This window comes from Kwoniella shivajii, chromosome 2 (assembly GCF_035658355.1).
Source record: "Kwoniella shivajii chromosome 2, complete sequence".
Classification (NCBI taxonomy): Eukaryota; Fungi; Basidiomycota; class Tremellomycetes; order Tremellales; family Cryptococcaceae; genus Kwoniella; species Kwoniella shivajii.
In genome coordinates this window covers 547,354-567,642 of record NC_085909.1, presented here as the reverse complement: position 1 = coordinate 567,642, position 20,289 = coordinate 547,354, and the positions used below count along the sequence as shown (strand labels likewise).

General features: G+C 41.8%; 9 protein-coding genes across 9 annotated transcripts; 3 read left to right on the top strand and 6 right to left on the bottom strand.

Annotated features, from left to right (window-relative positions):
• Positions 1-47: 47 nt before the first annotated feature.
• IL334_001578 (uncharacterized protein) lies at positions 48-1,071 on the top strand (the record flags this gene model as incomplete). Its single annotated transcript, XM_062933333.1, has 4 exons — positions 48-275; positions 349-417; positions 517-591; positions 694-1,071. The coding sequence occupies 4 exons, from the start codon at positions 48-50 to the stop codon at positions 1,069-1,071; spliced, it is 750 nt and encodes a 249-aa protein (XP_062789384.1).
• A 181-nt stretch (positions 1,072-1,252) lies between these two features.
• On the bottom strand, positions 1,253-2,952 carry IL334_001577 (uncharacterized protein; the record flags this gene model as incomplete). The annotated part of the gene is made up of 4 exons (XM_062933332.1): positions 1,253-2,038; positions 2,115-2,244; positions 2,378-2,474; positions 2,691-2,952. The coding sequence occupies 4 exons, from the start codon at positions 2,950-2,952 to the stop codon at positions 1,253-1,255; spliced, it is 1,275 nt and encodes a 424-aa protein (XP_062789383.1).
• Positions 2,953-3,409: 457 nt separating this feature from the next.
• Positions 3,410-5,743, bottom strand: IL334_001576 (uncharacterized protein; the record flags this gene model as incomplete). The annotated part of the gene is made up of 6 exons (XM_062933331.1): positions 3,410-3,898; positions 3,956-4,255; positions 4,318-4,767; positions 4,872-5,084; positions 5,146-5,569; positions 5,649-5,743. 6 exons carry the CDS (start codon positions 5,741-5,743, stop codon positions 3,410-3,412), a joined length of 1,971 nt encoding a protein of 656 aa, XP_062789382.1.
• A 575-nt stretch (positions 5,744-6,318) lies between these two features.
• Positions 6,319-7,489, top strand: IL334_001575 (uncharacterized protein; the record flags this gene model as incomplete). The annotated part of the gene is made up of 4 exons (XM_062933330.1): positions 6,319-6,382; positions 6,471-6,536; positions 6,600-6,973; positions 7,319-7,489. 4 exons carry the CDS (start codon positions 6,319-6,321, stop codon positions 7,487-7,489), a joined length of 675 nt encoding a protein of 224 aa, XP_062789381.1.
• A 476-nt stretch (positions 7,490-7,965) lies between these two features.
• On the bottom strand, positions 7,966-9,082 carry IL334_001574 (uncharacterized protein; the record flags this gene model as incomplete). The annotated part of the gene is made up of 5 exons (XM_062933329.1): positions 7,966-8,503; positions 8,610-8,643; positions 8,734-8,827; positions 8,917-8,940; positions 9,020-9,082. 5 exons carry the CDS (start codon positions 9,080-9,082, stop codon positions 7,966-7,968), a joined length of 753 nt encoding a protein of 250 aa, XP_062789380.1.
• A 1,567-nt stretch (positions 9,083-10,649) lies between these two features.
• Positions 10,650-12,703, bottom strand: IL334_001573 (uncharacterized protein; the record flags this gene model as incomplete). Its single annotated transcript, XM_062933328.1, has 7 exons — positions 10,650-11,053; positions 11,161-11,297; positions 11,363-11,423; positions 11,493-12,083; positions 12,177-12,271; positions 12,383-12,476; positions 12,601-12,703. 7 exons carry the CDS (start codon positions 12,701-12,703, stop codon positions 10,650-10,652), a joined length of 1,485 nt encoding a protein of 494 aa, XP_062789379.1.
• Positions 12,704-13,405: 702 nt separating this feature from the next.
• IL334_001572 (uncharacterized protein) lies at positions 13,406-14,850 on the bottom strand (the record flags this gene model as incomplete). The annotated part of the gene is made up of 5 exons (XM_062933327.1): positions 13,406-14,126; positions 14,214-14,413; positions 14,509-14,618; positions 14,678-14,723; positions 14,797-14,850. The coding sequence occupies 5 exons, from the start codon at positions 14,848-14,850 to the stop codon at positions 13,406-13,408; spliced, it is 1,131 nt and encodes a 376-aa protein (XP_062789378.1).
• Positions 14,851-15,306: 456 nt separating this feature from the next.
• IL334_001571 (uncharacterized protein) lies at positions 15,307-16,645 on the bottom strand (the record flags this gene model as incomplete). The annotated part of the gene is made up of 3 exons (XM_062933326.1): positions 15,307-15,405; positions 15,506-16,570; positions 16,643-16,645. 3 exons carry the CDS (start codon positions 16,643-16,645, stop codon positions 15,307-15,309), a joined length of 1,167 nt encoding a protein of 388 aa, XP_062789377.1.
• Positions 16,646-17,932: 1,287 nt separating this feature from the next.
• IL334_001570 (uncharacterized protein) lies at positions 17,933-20,117 on the top strand (the record flags this gene model as incomplete). The annotated part of the gene is made up of 8 exons (XM_062933325.1): positions 17,933-18,388; positions 18,495-18,566; positions 18,635-18,688; positions 18,768-18,800; positions 18,876-18,913; positions 19,009-19,067; positions 19,194-19,480; positions 19,602-20,117. The coding sequence occupies 8 exons, from the start codon at positions 17,933-17,935 to the stop codon at positions 20,115-20,117; spliced, it is 1,515 nt and encodes a 504-aa protein (XP_062789376.1).
• Between the last annotated feature and the right edge of the window lie 172 nt (positions 20,118-20,289).

Genomic DNA, 20,289 nt, shown 5'->3' with positions numbered 1-20,289 from the left:
ATCAGTCAGTCATCAATCGCGATTGACAAGTCAGCGAGTGATTGGCTATGACTGGGTCATCGGTGCGGGCGACAATGAGACAAGATGTATACAACAATACTTCGACAAAGGAAGGACTAGATTTCCCAGCGTCCTTATTCTCTTTACCTGTAGAGATCCAACTACGAATATACCTGTACCTATCTCCAGATGATTTGGGTATTCTGGGTAGATATGTGAGACAGTTGAGAGGGATAGAAGCTGATGGTTATCTGAGGGAGATTTGGTTCAAGCATGTATGTTTATCAACCTATTACTGCACCGGAGGTCTCACGAACCGCTAGATTGCTAAATGATCGATGCGTGTAGACCGCACCAAGTCGACTTGACCATTATCTGTTCGCACCGAGTCATGGTAGACCTGACCCATCCGAACTGGTACGTTCACATCTCCCCCTGTCCTCAATTTGGGTTATATTTGCAAAAGAAAAAAGCAGGTTTGCGACGGCTAATCTGGATGTGATTTGCCATAATTAGGTGAGAAGAGGTACGTTAAGAGGAATAGCAGTGATTTCAAGTATTAGGTCAAATGGTTATTGGTGTAGTGAATCTGTAAGTCTTTGCGTGTTTTCCGGACTTCACCATGTCTTCGGAATTGACAATGGGATACATGATAAATATTCAGGAGAGCTTACAATCATACTTTCATTTTAGGCAGTTAGACTTTCCCAAATACATACCAAATTACATCAAGAGAACCTCAAACGTATATTGAATTTACATATTACATCAAATAGACCTTCAATAAAATCACTTCATTCGAGGAGGATCTTGCCTACTTCCAACATATTAACTTCATCAAAGATATCAGCTAAAATACATTTATTGGAAAAAGCTCGTGCTAAAGATAAGATCAAGAAGGCCTTGACTGATAGAAAGGTGGGACAAGAAAAGTTGATTGATATTCTCAATCAAACAAATGGGATGATGGGCGTTTGGAAAGATGATAATGAAAGGATTAGATTGGCTCTTTGTGGTTCTATCAAAAGTGTTAAGAGATACTGGGAGGAAAGGACATCTAGGTTCAATTAGGCTGAGCAGTTACTGTATACAAGTTACCGCTTTGATACAGTCACAGACACAGTCTGTGTTTTGTTCCGAATCATTGTCGTTGAGTGTTATGAAATTATGTTGTATCTATGCTTGTATATATTGTACATTTGAACAGTATTTATGTGATAATACACAACCTCCCTCAATGACCAACAACTATTCAGCCCACACAAACGTCCGCATAACCTTGACCCCATCCGATTCCACCCACGATCGCTAAGACCAATAAATGACCTAAAATGACACTGAAGCCTATATATAACCAACTATGATACCATTTCTTAATACTTCTTGATTCTACTGCAAACGTCGAAACTGTACTCAGACAACCGCAAAAACCTTGTTGGATCCCATTCAAGGCATTACACCTTAATCCGTTGAAAAAGGTAGTCGGTCTTCTTTGCTCAGCGAAACAAACTGATATCACAACAGTGGCCAGCAAGTTTGACGTAAATGTTCCTATTGGGAATTTATCGATGAACCGTTTCCTCGTATTGTATCTTGAAAGAAAGAACCTAATGATTGAGCCCGGAGGCGATAAGAGTAGAGGGAAAGTTACATCATGTCTCCAAGATTTCGGTCCGAGGAAATAGAGTAATAATACAATCAAATATGATATGAAAGCTATTGATATCCATACCAAGTCGATAAGAGGTGTTGAACTCGGTATCATTGAAATGTGGAATAGGGCTTTACTTTTCTCAGGATCACCTGCGGATTGTCCTTGTGAAACCTGATGTACTTGCTGTGCGTGCTGCTGTTGTAGCTCTATTGAAGTCTCTTCCGATGAGGTACTGGTAGTAGGTAGACGATCAGGTATAGGTGGACGTTTTGTACGTCTTAGAGATGATAAAGCAGGTAATACTGATGCGGAGTGTTCACCGAATCTCAATGATGCTAAGGCGATACAGAATGTTGAGAGGGAATAAGCTACTCCATCTACGGTCTATCGTAAATTCATCTCATCAGTGAAGTTGAAACCTGAGATCTATCGAGGGGATACAAGAAAGCATCCAACTCACATCATGCAATCCGTTTCTATTGTATTTATCAAAATTGCTAAATGATAGATAACCTCCTAACATCCAAGAAGAGAAAGTAGTAGTTGATCCTGCTATCCCCGTAGTCAAGAAGGTGTATATTGGAGGATATCTAAATTTGAATGGATTGTCAGTAAACTTGTGAGTATAAAAAGACCCATCGCATTTTGTGCTTGTCTTGGACAGTGCATGATAGCGTGATGAATAAATGAGCTACCAGTGGTTCTAATCAAAACCAAACTTACATAGCGATAATTTCATTTTTCCTAGATAATGATAGTCCCATTATACCACAACCAACACCTTGCGACCATGCTAAAGCGAAAATGATAGGGGTGTCGTCTGATAGTGAAGCTCAATGGATTAGCGTGGCATTCATAGTATGGTATATAACATTATGATTTCAATTCAAAATTCATTCTCTTTTTGTGAGATATCAAATATACGATCTCGAAAAAACGTCCCAGATCCCAGATCCAGAATCCAGAATCCAGCAAACAAAGATCACGATATCGAGAAAACAAATTTGCCGAGGCTCAAAGGTGATCCAACACTCACAGGTGGCTAAACCAATCAATCCTAATCTAATCAAACAACCTATAAAGCTAGATAATACCAAACCGGAATAATGAGCGGCCAATCTTAGATGAGTGACTTCCTCTTCGGGCGGAGGGGCATTGGCTTCTGGACCAGGTGGAGAGGGAGGTCTTGCTTCTCTAGGCTGTTCAGGATCCTCAGATATCGATGATCGACTTCGCATCTCGGTGATTCCAGATGATCGATTACGACGAAGGCGATTGGCACTGGTGGGGGAGGACATGTTTTTCGAGACAGTCGTACACCTTTCTACGTCTTGGGCTAGATATCGTTCAATTCGTGTTATATGAACTTGCTATATGAACTTGCTCACATTCACTGTGTACAAGACGACGATGGTGTGTTGGTATATCGATACAACAATGATGTAGCAAGCGAAAAGTGGAATAAAGCGAGAAGAACGAAGATCACGAAAAAATGTTCAATAAACTGGCAGACGTAAAAGGCACGAATTTGCAGCCGTCTGTCACCTTGGATCTATTTATAGGAAGGGCCCACCATGATCCTGTCAATCCATTTCAATTCAGTCATCATTCGTGATATACATGCAATCGCAGACTGATACTAGTATGTACAAAATGGATGATGTCCGTTATGGACATATATGCAAATGACTCTCCGCACATCCACTTTCTCCTCCATCCTCAGCCCACTATACATGAAGGACCGTTCAATACAGATCAATCCCATATCCTTCCACTTGGAAGTTGAACCTCTCCTCTTCTCCAGCTTTCCAACATCAACCTCAACCTCTGCCTGGCAGCTTCACTGTCACCTTTGATTTTCCCTTCACTCAATCCCTCTCTTTCAATGACCTCCCATACTTTGCCCATTTGGCCTCTTCCATAAACTCTCACAGCTTCATGAGCCGTTATCTCGATCCAGGAAGATACAAGATGAGCGATAGGAGGTAAGATTGGTAAAGGATCCTTGAGAGCTAATGCTAACCACGTCCACGCAGATGGGAATCGTAGAGCTGGTATGATGAGATTCTCGAGTTGAGAAGGTGTGGGAGGTGCTGCAGAAATAGTCGGAATGATAGATGATAGTGGTGTTTGGAGTATAGCAAAGTAAAGAGTGCAAATACCGGCCATTCGAGAGATGTATTCGGCTAATGACTCATCACTACCTCTGCCTGTCGATTTTTCGTATTCTTCTCTTGATTGATTCTGGCAGGATCCCGAAAATATTAGCAGAACTTCGGCTTGATAGGGAGTTTCACTTACCACTGGTCGGTTAGGGTAAAATGGTATAACCCAGGGACATTTCTTCACGAATCTAGTGAAAAGAATTTCTCCCAGAGCACCATGTCCTCGTAGCAGTAACCCCATAACGATACGAGCCAATGGGAAAGCCGCATCTGCTTTCGCGTTCACTTCGGATTCGGCTTGCTTGATCAGGGCTTTTGCGAGATGAGAGAGGAGATAGGCATATGTTTTGGGTATATTTTCGTCCAAAACGACAGCTGATGAGGGTGATGGTGGAGAAGGTAATTGTTGGACGAGTATGGCATGTAAGTCATTGGACTACAAGTTCATGTCAGCTTCTCCTTATATATAAGGACGGGATAGACTGAAAGCTAACTCACTACTCTTACTATCGATTCTCTTGAGTTTACAACTTGACCCAATCCTCTAGTCATGAGTCTCATTCCCGGTCTCAAAGCAGTTCTAGCAGCTCGATCTGCTTTGAGAGGTTCGATGATATTGGTTTTCATCCATCTTTGTCTCTCTACCCATTTATTCCAGTCTGAGCCTGTCTTATCCTTCTCCTCGGCCACTTTGGCTTTACTTTCTTCTTCTTGCCTTTGAGCGAGTTGTCTTTTCTCTTCTTCCTCTTTAGCTAACTGATCTTGACGTTGCTTCTCTGCCTCCTCTCTGGCTCGTCTCTCAGCTTCTGCTTTTTGAGCTAGAGCTAATTTCTCAGCTTCAGCGACGCGGGCAGCTTCCTGTTCTTTCTGCCGACGAGCGGCTGCTACAGTCGCTGCAGCAAGTTCCGCTTCTCTTCTTTCAACTTCTTTTATCGCTGCATCGATGTCCTGCGAATACAGCTGATCAGTAGATGTTCCGGCATGATACATGCAATATGCAAGTGAGGGGTCCAGTATGAAGCCAGAAGTCAATGAGGGAAAGATCCACTCACATCCCACAATTTCTTCTCTCTCTCCTTGAACTGTCTTTCAATCTCTTCTTCCTCTTGACCTTGTCGCACACTCATTCCTTCTAACATCTTCCTGAGTTCTTCAGCCTCCTTTGCGAGTCGATCATCTTCTTGCGTTTTCAACCTCGCTCTAGCATTAGATGCGATATTACGTATTTCTCCTCTCCTTTCGCTAGCTTGTTGTTGACCATCTCTCTAAATCAAAATATCAGCTTTGGCTAAGTCACGCCAGTCCCGAAGACGAAATGAGATATACCCAAGCTTCCTGGTCAGCAGTTTTGAGCCAAAGATCATACTGGTCCTCCCTCTCACCCGTTGCTCCTTCTACTCTGAGATTCATTTGTTTTTTGGGAGTAAGGAGTTTGTAGGATAGTGAGGAAAGCGGCTTGACTTTTCCTTTTCCTTTATCTCTCTTGGTGACTTGAATAGCACTAGTGGCTCTTATCAGCTTATCATTATGTTTCTCCAGCTCCGATATTTCAAGACAATAAGGCAAGAATAACGATACGTACGACTTGTCCTTTTTCTCTCTCCAACTTGGTTGTTCTCTTGCTTTGGTCTTGACAACATCCCATTCATCGTCTAAACCTATATTCACTTCATCTTCGGAATCCAGTTCATCGGAAGATGTATCGTATGCCTGTAATATGTCTCTCCCTAATGACGAACGAGGGTTACGTCTATCACATACCAAGTTCAGGTATCAGCGTGTGTGTAACGCGATAGTCATATACTTCTTAGAGAAGGGTATAAACGCACAAAGGTGAATTCGTTATCTCTTCATCTGAAGATATTGAGTAATCCAACGAACTGACAGATTCGCTATCTGATGAATCTTCCAAAGCGAACTTCATATTGGTACCTGCACCTGACAATAAGGATGTAGGTGGTATCTAATGAGCTGATGAGATGTGTTTTTCCTGCTCTGTCGAGTGTATCATTTGAAGGAGAGGGAAAAGGGGATTCGGTCGGCAACTTTGATTTTAGTAGAGATACAGATTGCTGGGAGACTTCTCTTTGCTGATAGTCGTCTCTGTTCGATGATCCCGCCTTGCCTATATGATAATGATGTGATAACCTCGATATGCTATCATTCGTTTGCTCAGGTTGTGAATGTGAAAGACGTTGAAAGTCAATAAACGCAAGGAAGACAGACACGTGGTTGTAAAGTGAGAGGTGTAAATAGCTGGTGACGATGAGTGGAGGTTGATCGATGGTGACTGAGTTGATGATGATGATGATGATATATAGGTTATGATCACTACTCTAATACAGATACGCATACATATCGAGATCACAGGCCCAGTTGGTTTTCCTCCTTTAGTCTGCACTTCTTTAATTGGTTAATTACCTCTTTAATTGGTTGATCACACTCTTCAAGCTGTTTTCCACCACACTACTTCGATCTTCAGCATCGTTATCAAGTAAAATGTCCAAACCACAATGGTTACCTTTGATAGAGCAACAGCTCAAAGAGAATCCCAAAGCTCTATGTGAGTAAGACGCAGTCTCCTTTTGAGATTGGGGTGTATCTTCGCCAGCACGAAATGATGCTAAGCTCACCACCAACTCTATATACAGCATATGCATTCTCCACCTTATCGGAAGAGAATAAACCTAAAGTGAGATTTGTGATTCATCGAGGGAGTGAGTGATTTCCCTGCGATTGATCCATTTCATGTATCATCCAGCTGATGAAGTTTTCCGAAGTTACTTCTAGCGCACTACTACTCACTACAACCGATACAAGGATGTCCAAACCAGTACATCTGGCTCATTCACCAACGACCGAAATAGCATGGTGGATTGAAAACACGAATGTTCAATTCAGGATCACTGGATCAGCCGTCACCATTCCATCGTCTAGTGCTGACGATGAAGATAAGTTTAAAGAAGCAATTAAGAAATTGGGTGTGGAAGGATCAGAAGAAGGTACGAAAGAATACTGGGTGGAGAAGAAGAAAGAATTGTGGAAAAGTGTTTCAGGTCATTTAAGAGCAGGTTTCGGTAGACCAAAACCTGGAACTCCTTTAGATCAAGTTCCTTCAAGTGACACTTGGCCAGAAACTATTCCTGCTGAATCTGTATGTAACCTCCGTCTTCTCTTTCTTATTCCGCTCGTTCCTCTCTCTTCTCTCTCCTCTCTTCTCCCTTCTCCCTTCTCTCTTCTCCCTTCTCTCTTCTCTCTTCTCTCTTCTCTCTTCTCTCTTCTCTCTTCTCTCTTCTCTCTTCTCTCTTCTCTCTTCTCTCTTCTCTCTTCTCTCTTCTCTCTTCTCTCTTCTCTCTTCTCTCTTCTCTCTTCTCTCTTCTCTCTTCTCTCTTCTCTCTTCTCTCTTCTCTCTTCTCTCGCTTCTCTCCCTGTTCTCCCTTTTGTTCCTGTTCCTGCGTCATTGTTATACAGAATTAAACTGATTATACCCTATTCACAGGACAAACCAGAAGAGCAAAAGACAATCAAATTCGCTTACGATAATTTCGCAATTATAGCCATTGCTCCAGAGGCAGTAGAGTACCTAGAATTGAAACCAATTCCCAACAGACGAACTCAGTATAAGAGACAGAGTAATGGTGAATGGGAAGAAACAAAAGTTGCACCTTAAGCAGCAAGGCATGATATCGAAGGAAAAGCAACGCCAATTTGTCATGACTGTGTACCACGAATCCCAACAATCAATCAAATGTTGATCTGGAACTGTAGGTATACGTGTTGTGTGAAAGTGATGAGATCCTCATGAAGAATAGTCACGCGCTAGCCAGTGCTGTTGTCATTTGACAATGCCAACACTTATGTCCCATACAGCAAGCAGAATACAATATACACATTTTATCATGACACAGTCCATTATACCCAAGATATATGAAATGAAAGCGAAACGAGTAAAACACAGAACATTCTTGATAAACCTCTGACCTACACAATGCAATATGCACTTCGCAACACCAGTGCCTCTACTGCCCCCTGACACCTTCTCTCTCTTCAGATTCGTCGTTTTCGTCCCTCCCTTTCCTTTCCATCGAGATTCTAAATTAAGTCTTATCCTGATGATCTTTACCCATTTCCACACACCATGCAATATTATAAGATGATACATTTACGTTTCTTTTTCTTTCCACCTGAGTAACCATTATTACCATTTTGACCTGATGAACCGAAATCTCCATTTGGGTTATTACTTCCACCACCTGGACCTCTTTTGATTACTTTGATTTGTCTGACTAGACTTTTGAAAGAATTTTCGACATTTGAATTTGTTTTTGCTGAAGCTTCATAAAAGTCGCATCCCAATGATCTTGCTAAATTTGATCCTTCATCAGTTGAAACTTCCCTTGAATGATATTGATCTTTTTTATTTCCAACTATCACTATTGGTGTTCTACTTCCCCCACCACCACCACCTCCTCCTCCTCCACCAGATCCGAACCCACCTCCACGTTGACTTGTAGGTGAATTGGCTTGATGTCCATATGGATGTGACTGTGGATAATGATTGGAATAAGGCGATGATAAATGCGATTCATCTTTTACTCTTAATACTCTTTCAACTATTCTTTCCACTCTTTCAAACGTGGGTCGGGATGTTATCGAATACACTATCAGGAACCCTTCGCCGTCGCTAGTTGCATTGCAAGCATTAGCAACCACGCCAGGGTTGTGATACAGCGAGAACATCAAGTATGAAGTGTGATATATGTTTGGAAAAATGATCTCATCGGACTCACCGAATCCATTGATCTCTTAGTGCAGTATATTCCTCTAAACCATTGTTAATAGATATTAGATTCAGCCCTCGTCCAGTATCTTCATAATTATATGCAACACATTACAAGGGGCACATTCGCTCACCTTGTCCAGCTGTATCTAACACTTCCAATAAACAAGGTTGATCATCTACTACCCATTGTTTCCTATAACAATCTTCGATCGTGGGGTCGTACGTCTACGGATGGATCATGAGATATGGTCAGTATATCCTCCCTCCTTCATCTCATACTGTATCTTCAAAAGCCTCAAGAGCTTTTTACTCACTTCTACGAAGGATGACATTGTGAACTTATTCCATTAGGCGTCAGCAGACCATTCAGCAGTCGGTGAAATAACAGAATTGCATTACTATGGCTTATTCACTTACTTGGACAGTCAACGCAGTCTTCCCTACTCCTCCATCACCTAATACAGTTATCTTGAATAACATACGAGGAGCGGGTCCCTGTACCATAAAAAATGAAAGAACATTCGAATCGAAAGCCAAGGGGCGTGGAGGAGAACGGACGAAGGAAGAGAGGTTCGGTACGTAGATCAAATCTTAGCTCAGCTTGTGATGTATCCTGACAAAATCAAAGAGGACTAACCATTGTGACTCAATTCTCAATTATGTTACACCTGTTGTTGTCTTGAAATCGTTTTGAAGTGTTTTTCCGAGAGTATCAATTCTGTCAGTATCGAGATTGTTCAAGTTTTCTGTAATATGATGATCGTGTCGATGAGATGTCTACTATCTTGCAGGTCAACGAGGTATTGTTTCTTATGAAGCGGTGGTAGATCGAACAGATGTGAATGAACCACAATATCCATTCGTCTGTAAATAGGAGGTATTCCGTGCGTTCGTGCGTGATATCTGAATATCGTATTCTTGTAGTTGTATATCGGTGGAGGATTTTGACCAGCTTGGAAGGAGATGAGAAAAGCGCGTCGAGATTTTAATGACAAAGACTCGAATCAATAGATCGATATAATGGATATATAATCTGCGTTTATGACGATGAAGCAGTAAATTAGATTGACAGGGTATGTTATCTTGATTGTTATTTGTTTGTTTGTCCTAATCAACGCACTTTTCGTCGCATCACGATTATCTATCGTTTGTCGTTGAATTGCGAGTTTTGAATGAGATCGAATTCGAATTCAAGTAAATAAAATTGTTTTTTGTCTCGGATGGCAACTTGTACTCACTACTGCGGGTTTCTCAATCGCGTGCTAGTTGAACGTTATATATATATATATATGCTAGTCGAAGATCATGTTATATCTCCAGCTTGCTAACTTTTCTAGTCCATACGGATTATTGATTTTCAAGTGAAGTGAAGTGCAGTGAAGGCAGCAGTAGATCTGTGTGATCCTTGCTGTTGCACTGTGCGACATCAATCCACCCAATGCTTTTTCCCCCTCATCCAGAGAGAAAGAGATGGTGCGTGCTTTTAGGGAAGCTTATGAAGGTATACACATATCTTTTAAACAACGACAACGTGACTGTCTAATACGTTAGTCTCCGACACGTCCAGTGTGAGTACAGTGTGATTGGTCTACTCAGAGTACATAGTGCCATTGTGTTCGAGAACATGATCTATCGAAATCATAGCGGAACGAGCGAAGCAAAAACAAGCTAGTACACACTTATCACCTGTACGACTGTAGTAGCACCAATTGCGCTGAATGCGCTAGTTGACGTAGTCCTAGCTACAAAGAACAGGTATTCATCTTTTAGCCTAGGAGAGGTATAGTCTTGCGCTAGATATCACATAATATGTATCGATACATTATAATCCCTATATCATTTTATGTTTCTCTACAATAGATATGGCTTGAATCAAACTCGTACAAAAAAGAAGGATATACAAAACGACAGATTAATAATGATGTCAAACAGCTCATATTACAGTGCACAAAGGAGATGAAAGCATCTTCAATCTAATGAAAGCGACAAATACTATGTATTGTTCCTGAATCAAAGATCGTACCCATTATCCTATTCCAAAATCCGATCATTCTTCATCTGAACCAAGTTCGAACTCCTCACCTGCAGTGACTCTTTCCCAACCTTTCTTCTTTCCTTGATCGTGATGTCCGTTCCCGATACCTCCTCTTGTTGAAGGATTGAGCAAAGAGGTACTTTCCTCTCGTCCGTCGTGTATAGCCGGATTTAATTTGTCGAAAGCTCTGACACTGATATCCCCCATCGAGGTAATTGGGAATATCAAACTCATGATTCTCGTTAACAGGAGCCAACTTGATATCCAAGATAAAGTGATCACTGTCCACCCTAATTGGCACAAAGGGAATGGATCGACATTATAATCTTCTCCGGGTGACGGCATTGCTGATGCTGATGGGTTCGAACACGGTTGATATGGTGTAGGGGGGAATAACGTGTATAAGATCGCAGTTACTATGATACAGAACACGAATTAGCACAAGCGACTCATGCGGGTGGCACATAGTTGATGGCTACCCTTGACAACTTGAATCACGAGGAGTGTATCAAGGTATACATACCTGGCCAAAGTAGAAATAGTATTCCGGCCAAACCAACTTCCAATATTCTATCTTTCCTCAATCTGGCATAGTCCTTGGTAGACCTAAATCCCTCTTCATCTTCTTCAGCCCGTTTATGTGCGAAACGGGTGATAAGACTACGGATTGGTGACGATTTAGTTCAATGATTCGGAAGTATCGATGCAATAATGTTCAAACTTACCATCCAAGTGATAAGAAAATACCAAAGAAAGCTGCTACAAATACAGCTATTCCGCTGAGTGCTGTTCGAATGCATAGTAATCAGCACTTATTGCACTTTTGCTGAAAAGAGCGGAAGGACGACAACTTACTAAATTCTCCTACTCTTATAGAAGCGAAAGAAGTGCATACGACACCTAATGAACATAGGTTTAATGGGATGTAAGTTGATAATCTCCCTGATGAAAATTTGTCTCCAGGTTTTCTAATTCTAATGGTAGTGTTCAAAGTTGTAATTGGTGTTGTTATTGACTCTGATGACGAAATTTCTTGCTGATGTAGTCGTTCAGACGATGTAGGCACATTTGTGCTTGAGGTGGAGCCGTATCCTCCCAAAGATGATGAGGGTTGTTGTTGGGTATTAGGTAAATCCGATATGGGAATCATGACAGGGGAAGGTGGATTTGAATTGATAGCTAATTCCCACATGATAAATCCATCTCTTTCCCCTTCGCCATCTTCAGTATCTCCTGATGTGTTGTTCTTTTTCGATGCTTTGGTATTATCAGTCGATATAGCAATAGAAAGATAATTCATGACTTGACCAAAAGTCACGATTGATAAAATGTGTAAAAACGTTAGATCGAATGTTAAGATTGGACAAGTTGGTAAATCATTTGGCAAAGGTGTGAATTGACACAATGATTGATCAATAGTGTACAGCGTGAATGACATTGTTGCGGCTATATCAGACGATAAGGTATCATTCAAGAACGAATCAGTCAAGTTACTTCAGGCCTGTGTTATACAGAAAGGGGATGAAATGTATCACTCACATGTCCAACATATCCACATCAGAGCAACGAATGTGAATCCTAACCTATCCAAATAATGATTCCATATCTTGGGTAACAACCGTGTCAATAATCGTCTACCCATAGTCATCATTCAACGACTTGATTCTGACGTTCGACTTGAGGATCCTAGTTCAGAACCACCCCGCTTAATCGGGATAGCAGGAGGGTGGTCCTTACAAACTCACAGTAGGCATATGACTGTCGTCCCCACTAATCCGGCTGATCCTAACGACACTATCAGACCTCCTACGCCACCCGGCGGACTGTACACTCCATTATCTAGTGACCGTTGAACAACAGACATCCCAGTCAGCAAGATCTGCGATTTCGTTGATCGGTATCGTTCCTACTTGATCAAGCTCGCATTTGTAGCAGGAAGTGGAAGAGTGAAAGCGGAACTCACTATCACCCAGCGAAGGAGCTGATACACCTATAGCTACCGAACATAGAATGACAATCAATCCATCCATCCCCCATCGAGTTTGTTCGGAAGTAATCAGAGGCATATTGGCTTTTGCCTTAAGTAGGGCAGATGATACGGATCATTGGTTTGAATTGAGTATTGAGTACTTTCGCTTCAATCTGTGATTAGAATCGCCAGTAGCTTCGTCTCAGTGTTGATGATATGTATGGCTACGAAAAGAAGTATCAATGAGAAATGTTTGATTATCAGCTGAGCTTGAACAAATGATGGGGAACATGACGAAGCGGTGATATCCGAATGGGACCGATTTGATCACATTGAAAGCAGAAAAGAGCTTAGATCTTATTATATCACGCACGAGGTTTGCATCGATGTGGCCTCGATACGATTATACATTCACGGCATGGTGAGAGAACTGGTGTAGAAATGTCCTGCATAGTCCATCTAATATTCTATAAATGCCGGACAATCTCTTCTGTCTACAATACACAATTTGATGGACATCCATCTCAAATGTTAATACCAAGAATTTCCCCAATCATGCTCCCTTCCTCGCCTTGAGTGACCCTATACAACTTAGCCTCCGCTGTACAACCTCAACCTCCTCCCTTCTCGCTCTTCTGTCCGTTGCCTCTTCTCTATTATTCCTAACTGTCCTCTCGCCCCCTCCCGCTCGTCCCTACTCTCGACTCTCCCTTTCCCTACCTTTCCCCTTCCCTTCCCCTTAAGCCCTCTCCACGTCCCCGGTCTCTCCATACACCTCTACCCACTCGATATTGAACCCTTATCCTAAGAAACCACCGAACTTGGATTCTAAGGTTTCGTAGATGACGAATATCATTGCTGAACTAGGAGCGCTTTTAGCTATTGTAGTTGCGCAACCTGCATATAAACCTTTTATTCCTCTCGATTTGTAGATTATTTTTGCCATTGAGATGAAAGATGGTGAAGGTTTATTTGGGTTTAATTCTGAATGAGTTTGAATCGCTGATTTTATCGAATCTGCCGGAAATAATGAGACAGTATATGCTATACCTGCCATCGCTCCTGATAACATTAATTCCCATTTAGCTAAATCTCCTTTCGTCACTTTCTTCTTCGTCGTCACCATTGTCGATCCGATATCCTCATCTTGAATCTTTTGTCTACGTGAGATGAATTTTTTGGCAACATATTCAAAGGTTGCGAACCATGCTGCTGATCCACCTGTTTCTCTGAACAACGTTCCTGTTTGACCTAACCACAATCCTTTGACGCCATTCCGTTTGATCACATCACCTGTCAATCCCACAGGTCCTAGTAGTTTTGGTTTCAGTGAATGTGCCATACTTGATGTGGCTAGGGTGGAAGATGCGGCAGCTGAAGAAGGGATATGTGGGGTGGTAGCGAATGGATGTGAACCAATTTCAGGTGACGCTTTGATAGAAGAGACAGATGAGGATACAGCTCCTTCAAGTGATAAACGTTGAACTTGCATTCGACATTTAATGAGCTCGATGGGTGTTCTACATTTCACAAGAACACAAGATAATCAGCGGCTAAGAATGAAAGAATAACAGACATAGTATAGCGATACAAAGGGACAAACTCACAATACAAAACTGGCCATGAATCCAGCACCACCACCTGCAATAGCTATTTCAGGTGTGGTCAATTCTCTAGCTTTCCCCTTCCCCGATATCAAACCTGGTATTTCGGGTCTTAGAGTGACTATGAGGTCTTTCCATTTGTTGTAGCACACGAATAAGGTTGCGTTTTCGCAAGCTGCGCCTATCAGAGGAGCTGTAAGTCCCTGTAGATACCAGGCAGAATTTTAGAGAGGTTAGCTCCGAGCGAATTCGACAAGACTTTAGAGTCGTGTATGAGGGAGAGTAATGGGATACGTGCTCTATATAGTCCGAAAAATCCTTCCCTTTTCCTAGTCTGGTTGAAACAGTCCAATGGTCCAGTAAAAGTTGCTGGTCTATCTGTAGGTTGAGATTGTAATCTTACTTTAACTGAACACCGAAGTTAATAACGAGCTAGAGCACAAAGTCTGGGTGAATGTCAAGCTCACCTAGATCAAAAGGATGTTCAAATACTTTGGCAATCATTCCAGCCGCCTGTTCCAGTCGTTAGTCACTGCCTACAGCTGAATATTGGACATTCATGCAGATATGGGCGAAGATTACTCACACTCCCAAATAGAATATCCTCTAATGCGTTTGATGGTCCGTCTTCTGCGCCCATTGTATATCCGTGTCCGCTCGAGTTGACTTGGTCTTGAATCACCACTTAAAGTTCGAGTAACTTGGGTAAGGTACTTTGATTCTCGAATATAGTCTTGGTTACAAATAAAGATATCAACCGGATGGCATATTTGTTATCCTTCGAAAATTCAGTTCAATCATGAAAAAACGCGCAATAATCATTTTCCGATTCAGGCACAACCCATCTTTTGTTTTGGCATATTTAACCGAGATTCACGACTGCAGCTCAAAAAGGTTACAAGAAGTAGGGTTGCGAAAGAGAATGGTATACTCTGTTGGCGAGCGGTACTGCCGTGTCGATAGAACAGGACACGACTAGTAGAACACAATCCTGTCATGTGCATACAACTTCATTGATGAGAGAGAGACCTCGGGACTGAGTATACTGATAGCTATTTCTTACAATCCGGTTCCTGTCTTCTGCCATACCGATTCCTTATACCAGTCCTGCCCTAAGCATGACACCACCAAAATCATCGAATGTCAGACCTCTTCCTTCATGTTGAGATGAGAATAGAGTGATCATGTCGGTAATCTGAAACCGAAACCAGATGAAGATGATCAGCATTCGGGCGGACAAAGCTCTCCTATCTAAGCGAGAATTTGAGGGTTGTGAATGTAGGATGTCTGCTCACCTCATCATCGGTCCACATCTCGCCCAGTTGCCTGACTGACTTCTTCAATTCATCTCTACCTAACACATCGGATCTGTAGCCTTTGGTTCGATTTGGTTCGGTTGAAGAAGATTGAGAAGCAGGTTTCAACATTTCCCATATATCTTTAGCTAATTCTTTTTGTCTAGACGATAATTTCGCTTTTCCCAGTTCATCTAATTTTATACTCTTCTTTCCTCTCTTTTTAGGTGTAAATTCACCTCCATCATCCGCAAAGTCATTCGATAAGACTTTGTTCGAAGATCTTCCTTTTGATCGTTTGTTTGATGAAATTTCACCATATTCTGAATCTGATAAAGAAGATAAATCAGATTCATCTTCTGGTAATTCAAACGTGTCCTCATCATCTTCGTCTTCGTCCAGATCTGGATTTGATCCCTCTTCTTCTGGACCCATAATAGCTGCGCAAACGGCTCTGAAATCTTTCAACTCTACCCCTCCTTCTACTTCGTCACCTCTTTTTCTTCGTGATGCGACGACGTCGTCATTATCATTTTTCCATCCAGATGCAGACGCTTTGAAAACTGCCAGAACATCTTCGTCAGATGGTAGGCCCAGGGAAGTCAGTAAAGACGGCAGGAGATGTAAAGGTATTCGTTTCTTTGCTGATGGTGTGGGTGGAGAAGATCGATTCGGAACTTGATTGGAAGAAGGCTCTTCTGTGTCGGGTAAAAATCCACCATCGGCATCATCATCATCATCTTCTACCATAAACCCTCCATCCCCTTCTTCATTATCATTTATCATAAATCCACCTCCGGCATCTTCATCCGTACTTCCACCTGGTTCTTCGTCTACCAATCCACCATTTCCACCTTGATCAGCTTCTTCAACTTTCCGATCTACCTTTCTTCTTTTTCTCGATTCACCTTGCAACGTCCGTATCCCTCTCTGGAATGCTCTATCGATGTTCTTCTTCTGTTTCGTGCTCAACGCTAGGTATTCAGGATCTTGATCTAGACGTTGGTCATCTTTCGGGACCGATCGTGAAGATGAAGCTATTGCGGCTGCTCTCCGTGGACGAGACTAATAGAGATGATATCGTTCTTTTCAGTCGCCATATTCAAAGGTATCCGTCGAGGTGAATCATACACTTACCATGGTTTTACTAATGACTCGCTGCTGTTCTTTCGGGTAAACAAAACACAACCTGCAGCTGGAAAGAAGACAAGATCAAGATATCCCCCCACCCTATTTTGATTTGGTCGGGGTTGACATGACGTAATCAAGCTATTTTGACCTCTGATCCACTTTCCCACGGATGTTGCTCATCCCTGAAACAACATGCATGTCAAAGATACCCTCTTTGAATCGTGATTACGGCTTTTCGTACCATTGCATAATGGCGTGGGATAAACATGAAAAGCACAAACCTTGTCACTGGACGCTGGGGAAGTGATGTCGCAGTGGCTCTTTTCGCGGTGCATCGGGTAGTCACTGGCGGGAAGACAGATATCACTACAAATGTTGCTTCCGTGAGCTAGTTAGAGGGTCTCAATAGAGGTGTTTCTAATCTATGATTACCCACGCACGAGTGATTTCTCATTCGCGTAGCACCTTCCTCACGGTCCTGAGAAGCAGATAATCCAGCATTTGGTACGGTAATTAAGTTTAACCAAAAAAAGGAATGTCTTAAAATACGATAACGTGATAGGGGTACGTTCGTACATTCCCTATTCCGGATGATATATGATCGTCCCAAAAATACGATTGTTTGCTTTCATCGCGTCACGAAAGTGGTGAATCGTATCAGGAATCGATTTTGTACGTTATTCATTGAGAATGATTTTACGTCAATTCCCATGTTGTGGTGTTTCTCCATACGTCCCTTACAACCATACCATGAAGCATATAAACATACTGATGTCCAGGCATATCACGAGTTGCATCTGTAACTTTGTTGATATGTCTCGGTTCGGTAAATAACAAAAACCTTGTTTCAAGATGGCGTCTTTCATTATCCTCGTACCGGTCTTCATATAGCCTCCAACATGATGGTCGCGGTAGAGCTGCTGATTTTATCGTCATGTTATTCGGCCTTACGCAGTGGAATGGGTCAAACTCGCTATGCGGATCTTGAATGTACTACTAGTCGTCCATGATATTCAGATGATCATATTGGCGTCCCTTTGCTTATACTTCATTTCTCACACGTAAAGATCAATTAGTTCACCAACTGATAGTAGAGACACAGATACCGACAGGTGAAATAGAAGTCAGTCACCTTCAATCATCATCACAAGCGCTTTAGTCTGCTCTCGTTCGCCTTGAGCTTGGGACAATAAAAGACACCTTACCTAAGATCCCGTTGGCAAGACCGCACTCTTGAGATCGTCTACGACATATCTTTGTACTTGATTCAAATCGTCTGCTGCAAGAGAGGAAACAATGGTATCATGGGCGAATGCTCCCTATGTACATTTCTCCAATAGCAGTCATCTCGATTCATTGTCCAACAACACCGACCCATATACGATATACTATGGCCAAGAAGCTGTTGTTTCTCCTTCAAAAGTCATAACCTATGGAGTTTTGAATATCACTGGAATTGCTTTACTCTCACTATTGTTAGGAACAATATTCTATTCAAAGTTGAGAAAGACATCAAGATCCATATCCAGATCAGAATCGAAAATACAAAGAGATCCATGTTTGATTAACGCTTTTATAGTATTGATTTTGGTTAGCTTGTTAAATATCTTATATTGGTTAGCTTCAGAAGGAACTATAACGAAATATGAGATTGTTTACCTGCCCCACGTCAAGCTGTGTAGAGCTCAAGCAATCTTGCAAGCTGGTTCTCAATCTGCTCAGGTATCAGTGGTGTCATCAGTCGTCATAAGGGTGAGCAGAGCTGTGTTCCTGTCAGAATATCTACCTGTCATATCAACCTTACGTAGGCATATAGTTGAAGCTGACCATAATCACCTTATTGTTGTGATACCCTCAGTTATGGCTTAAGACTATAAGCATAACAAGACCGTGGTACGATAAATTTCGAGGGAGGAAGACTTTGATTTTTGTAAGCAAGCTTTTCTCTAGCTATTTCACCCATCGTGTTGACTTGACTTTTTGCCATTCTCTTTTCAGCTTTTGGCTGTACCATATCTTTGTGTCATAGGATTTGTGCCGAAGATGGTCATAGTAAGTACATGTAATCTGACCTCCCACATCTGCGACGCCGACAGATTACCTCATATACTAATCGTCATGCCTGGTTTAGCTTACTAACGACCCAAAAAGCACTTTGCTGATTGTATGTACAAGCATACCTGGTGTTCCTAATGAGTCTGCACTGATCTGACAACTTGATCCGTTCATCACCGAATAGCCTACACCGTTTTATTGTTCTCTTTTGGATCTAGAAATGTGAGTGAGACAATCGTCCATTTGTTTCAAGTGTCTCTTTCGTGGACGTTTGCTTATTTCTGATTGTCACTTCTCTGTTGTTGTTGGTGTGATAGTCGTAGATCTTATCAAATACTAACTGGAGTAATCGCTCTGTTCACGTTACTCATAGAGCGTGAGTTATTTCTGGCTTATACCTCCTCGAGCCCTTTTTGGCCTATTACATATACTTCTGTCAGAACATCTTCCATAAGAACGAGTAGAGACTGAGCCAAAAGATCATTCGGTGCCGACTATATAGTTTGGATAATCCAATTGATATCCTCCCAATTCCGACAAACGAGTAAAACGTCAGATACTGCCATCCAATCAGTCAACGCTTCTCAAGGTGTTCAAATTGATACTATACATCCACAAAGGAAAATCAAAATCACATTTTATATAAGAGTTTCAATATTTCTCATTTGGACATTAGGAATGCTCTTCACCAGTTTATGGCAAGCTTTCGATAGTACAATCACGGACGCTACTAGTGATTTGGTATTTGCTTGTATGGGTATACTTGCTTTCATCTGTTTTGCCACCCAGGTAAATTCACGTTTATTCATCCACATCCCCTCCGACATCTTTAGGGTTTTAACATAGGGCATGGATGTGCGATGACATGAGTGAAATGGCTGGCTGATTGATCGATGAACTGCATTTGTAGGCAGATATACTTGCAGCATGGAACATTCCAGCTACGATTCCTGAATGGAGAAGGAAATTTAAACTTGATCCTCCAATCGAATCGACACCCAAAATACCTAGATCGAGAGGAGATCGCAACAATCATAATTACAACGAGTTTGATCGCTATTACACGCAGGACAACACAAAAGAGTATCCTCACAGCCAACCTCGCTTTACACGCCCTACGCCAACACCAAGAGGATTAGGTTTATCAATCGAATTAGGCGATTTTATAGGTAATTCAAATCAAGCTTCTGATGTCGATCCCTGGTCAAATCGACTCAACCTCAATTCAGATATCGAAAGAGGACATACCCTCAATCCAGGCATAATGCCAGATCAACATACTGCCAATTTAGAGAAAGTGGGGAAATCTGAAGCTGATCATGTAGAACGTATAGATCAAGTCAATGAAGAAGAAGAAGTAATACATTTACCTATTTTGGATTTATCAGGCAACACAATCACTTCGCAGCATAGGCAAGGGGATTAAGGTGTGAAATTGGGATAGACCAGGGATGCTATAAGTACTTGTAGATATTCATGTTGTATAATTATATGTCCATCCGCTCAATCTCCAAAGATACATATGCTACAGTGTGTGCCTCAGAAAAAGGAAGGTTTGAAACAAGAACCACCACCGCATACCTTCTACCTTCTATCTC